The 3,001-nt window shown below is 34.3% G+C and overlaps 1 protein-coding gene across 1 annotated transcript in view; it reads right to left on the bottom strand.

Annotated features, from left to right (window-relative positions):
- The window catches only part of SGOL2 (shugoshin-like 2 (S. pombe)), a 10,128-nt gene extending 7,464 nt beyond the window's left edge, over window positions 1–2,664 (bottom strand). The window contains exons 1-5 of the mRNA XM_010569090.1: window positions 2,654–2,664; window positions 2,306–2,496; window positions 1,497–1,672; window positions 1,002–1,079; window positions 176–258 (exon numbers count right to left, since the gene is read on the bottom strand). Coding sequence (XP_010567392.1) covers window positions 176–258; window positions 1,002–1,079; window positions 1,497–1,672; window positions 2,306–2,496; window positions 2,654–2,664 — 539 coding nt within the window. The remainder of the gene's footprint in view (window positions 1–175; window positions 259–1,001; window positions 1,080–1,496; window positions 1,673–2,305; window positions 2,497–2,653) is intronic.
- Window positions 2,665–3,001: the final 337 nt, after the last annotated feature.

Below are 3,001 nucleotides of genomic sequence, written 5' to 3'. Positions count from 1 at the left end.
TTTTTTTTCCCGCCCCCCCCCCCCCCCCCCCCCCCCAAGTTGCAAATAGGTAATTTCTGAATTAGACAGGAAATTGTTTCTCATTACCTCAAAAATGTCTAGGACAATATACAAAGATTAGTTGTAAAAAAAATCCAGACACTTATCAATGTCCGCATTTAATATAAACACTTACCGAGCAGACTGACTTGCACTCTTGAACTGGTCATCAGTAGGGCTACTTGGACCAGCTGACAGAGGAAGAGAACTCTGAAAATTCTTTCAAAATAAGAACAGTAGGGAAGTAGAAACAGTTGAATATCCTCTTATGTTTTAAGTATTGGAAATATCCACAGGAAAAAAAAAAACAATGAATGGGAAAAAATAGAAGTACTGATGAAAGCTAGATGATATTCAAACACACACAATAATTTTAAAGAAAAATATTTGTAGCAAAACTTATCAAAATCTGTAACCTACTTGCATCCCAAACCAATGTATAGACTTTTTAAATGTAATGCAAAGTGCATTATATATATAGATGCACAGAGCAACACTATGCAACTGTTTAGAACAGACAACAAAAATAATATTTTTTTTTAAATTAACTGTAATTTTGCCATGACACAAGGACTAACATGGACTATGTTTTCTCGTAAAGTTTCCACATGCAAGATATTTATTGCAGCACTAAGCAAGGCAGGCAAGTAGCTCGCTCATTGGTGAAGAATACCATATACTGAAGTACTATGCTTTTTTTTTTTAACCACGACTTCGTCACAGCTAACTGACATTTAACTTTTAGATACCTTGTAAACAAGATTAAATCCTAAACTTTTAGTGCAAGTGACAGCAAAATTTAATTGATTTCACTAGGCTAGGTTTTCATCCCCAGTTTTAAGTAATTTGGGTAAATGTTTTAAAATGCATATATGATTTCAACATTGCACTCATTTAGATGCTTTGAAAATATTATCCTGGAAAAACAGTTCAATATAGTAATAGTTCAAAAAACGTCTTACCTTAGAAAGACTGCTTATTTCTATTGCAGTTAGGAGGTTATAATTCAAAAATGCTTCTATTTCCATAAGAGTTTTATTCTGCATGTAAAAGAAAAAGTAATTTAAAAAATATATTTTAAGTGGCTTCTGGCTTAAGAAAAGACAAGATAAAAAGGTGAATCTATGTTGTAATTTTTGTTTGTTTGTTTGTTTGTTTTACACTCAGTTAAGCACAAACTGATTTTTAATACCATCTCAATACCTTTAAATATAAAGATGAAGCTGACACAAAAATAGCTATGGAAAGACATCTACACTGATGGACAAAATAGTAAGTACAAAAAAATCCTATGAAAGAAAAATCAAACATGAATAGTACGCTATCAGATGATATAACTTCACAAATCTGAGATGTATAATTTAAACCAGCATTTTAATAAGCAATATTAAGTTTCCAAAAAAGAAAAAAGCTTGGTTTAGCTGATCTCAGTTTAAATGATATTATTTGCAGCATACCAAACAGTTTAGTTTTTGGCGAAGCAAGGTATTATGAAGCTGCAGCTTTTCTACTTCCTTCTGAAGAAAAATCTTCTCATTCTTTAGCTTCCGAGAATTTTCTTTCTCCACACTCAAAGCCACAGCTAATGCTTTATTATTTTGTTTTAAAGATACTTTAAACATAGATGAGTTATCTAAAGGAGACAAGATAATATTATTTTCAATAGCTTCAATTCCAGGCCCTCTGCATGAACTATCACTATATAGCAACATTTTTATCTGTAGGTTTTGGTAGAACAATAGCAAAGCCTAACACTTTCTAATATAAAACTGTTTCTGTTGGCTGTCATTCTGATAACTTCTCTGTCAACTTCATGTTCAAGTTTATTTCATGCACGGATTCTACTCTAGTCTGAATTTTTTGGAATAAGGTTATTTTAAGAAGAAAGCATTTAAAAATGGATAGTTTCACAGGCATAAACATGTTTCCAAATTACAATAATAAAATATACATTTTACAGCTTAAAGAGTTCAAACGTTTTGAGCATAAATGTGAGTTTTGACAACAGGAAGAAAAAATCTTCAAATTACAAACATACCTTCTATTGTCCTAATGAAAACCTGCCTACTCATATCTGTTACAGAATGTTTTAGGAACTTAAATTTTTTTCTTCTCCCCAGTGACACTGCGTATTACCAAGATGATTTTTTTTTTTTTTTAACAGGCAGCAATTCAGCAAATCACATTAAATACAATTACTATTCCTTTTGAAGTCATACATTCTAAGTACAGTAAATGTCTTCAGTTTTATTTTAACAGGACTTACTTATTAATTTAGTTTTGATTTTAGATGCTAAGGAAACATTCCGTTTTGCAGCTTGTAATGTTCCATCCCTCTTCTTATGTCCTTTAACAGCATCCGAGGTGAAAATGGTAGATGATTTAGCAGTTTCTTGTTTATCCATCGTCAAAAGGAACCTGTACGTTGCCACGAGGAACGCCCAAGTAACACAGGGTCTTTCCCACTCTTTTTAAAACTAAGTTTCATTGCCCCTTATCAGGATTTGTTATCTCTGAAGTTGAGAAAATTGCCTTTGTTCAATTAATTCAAGCAGGTTAATGAATTGTTCCTTCAGACTTTCGTCACGTTATCATAGAGTGGCAAAATATTTACCTAATAAACATGAAGACTAAAAGGATCACAGATTTTTGATCTTGTCCTCAAGTAATCTATCCAAGTAGAAGGGAAAAAAACCCAAGGTTCTATCACTTCACAATATGACCAGACCAGCTTTTGCTTTGTCAGGACAAATTTTTCAATGGAGGCATTTACACAAACTGCATTACAAATGCTGTAAATTCAAATAAACAGCGAGGGAGACCAGCCCGCAAAAGCCCAGGGAGAACAGGGAGCGGTGGGCCAGCAAACCGCTTCGAGAAGGCGGCTCCCGCCGCCCGCCGGTCTCTCCCGTCCTCACAGGCGAGCGCCCGGCCGCGCGCGCCTGCTCCCGCCTCGCCCCCG

This window comes from Haliaeetus leucocephalus, unplaced genomic scaffold, assembly GCF_000737465.1.
Source record: "Haliaeetus leucocephalus isolate CR32 unplaced genomic scaffold, Haliaeetus_leucocephalus-4.0 Scaffold1, whole genome shotgun sequence".
Classification (NCBI taxonomy): Eukaryota; Metazoa; Chordata; class Aves; order Accipitriformes; family Accipitridae; genus Haliaeetus; species Haliaeetus leucocephalus.
The sequence above is the reverse complement of the archived record's forward strand: the minus strand, read 5'-3'. Positions and strand labels throughout refer to the sequence as shown.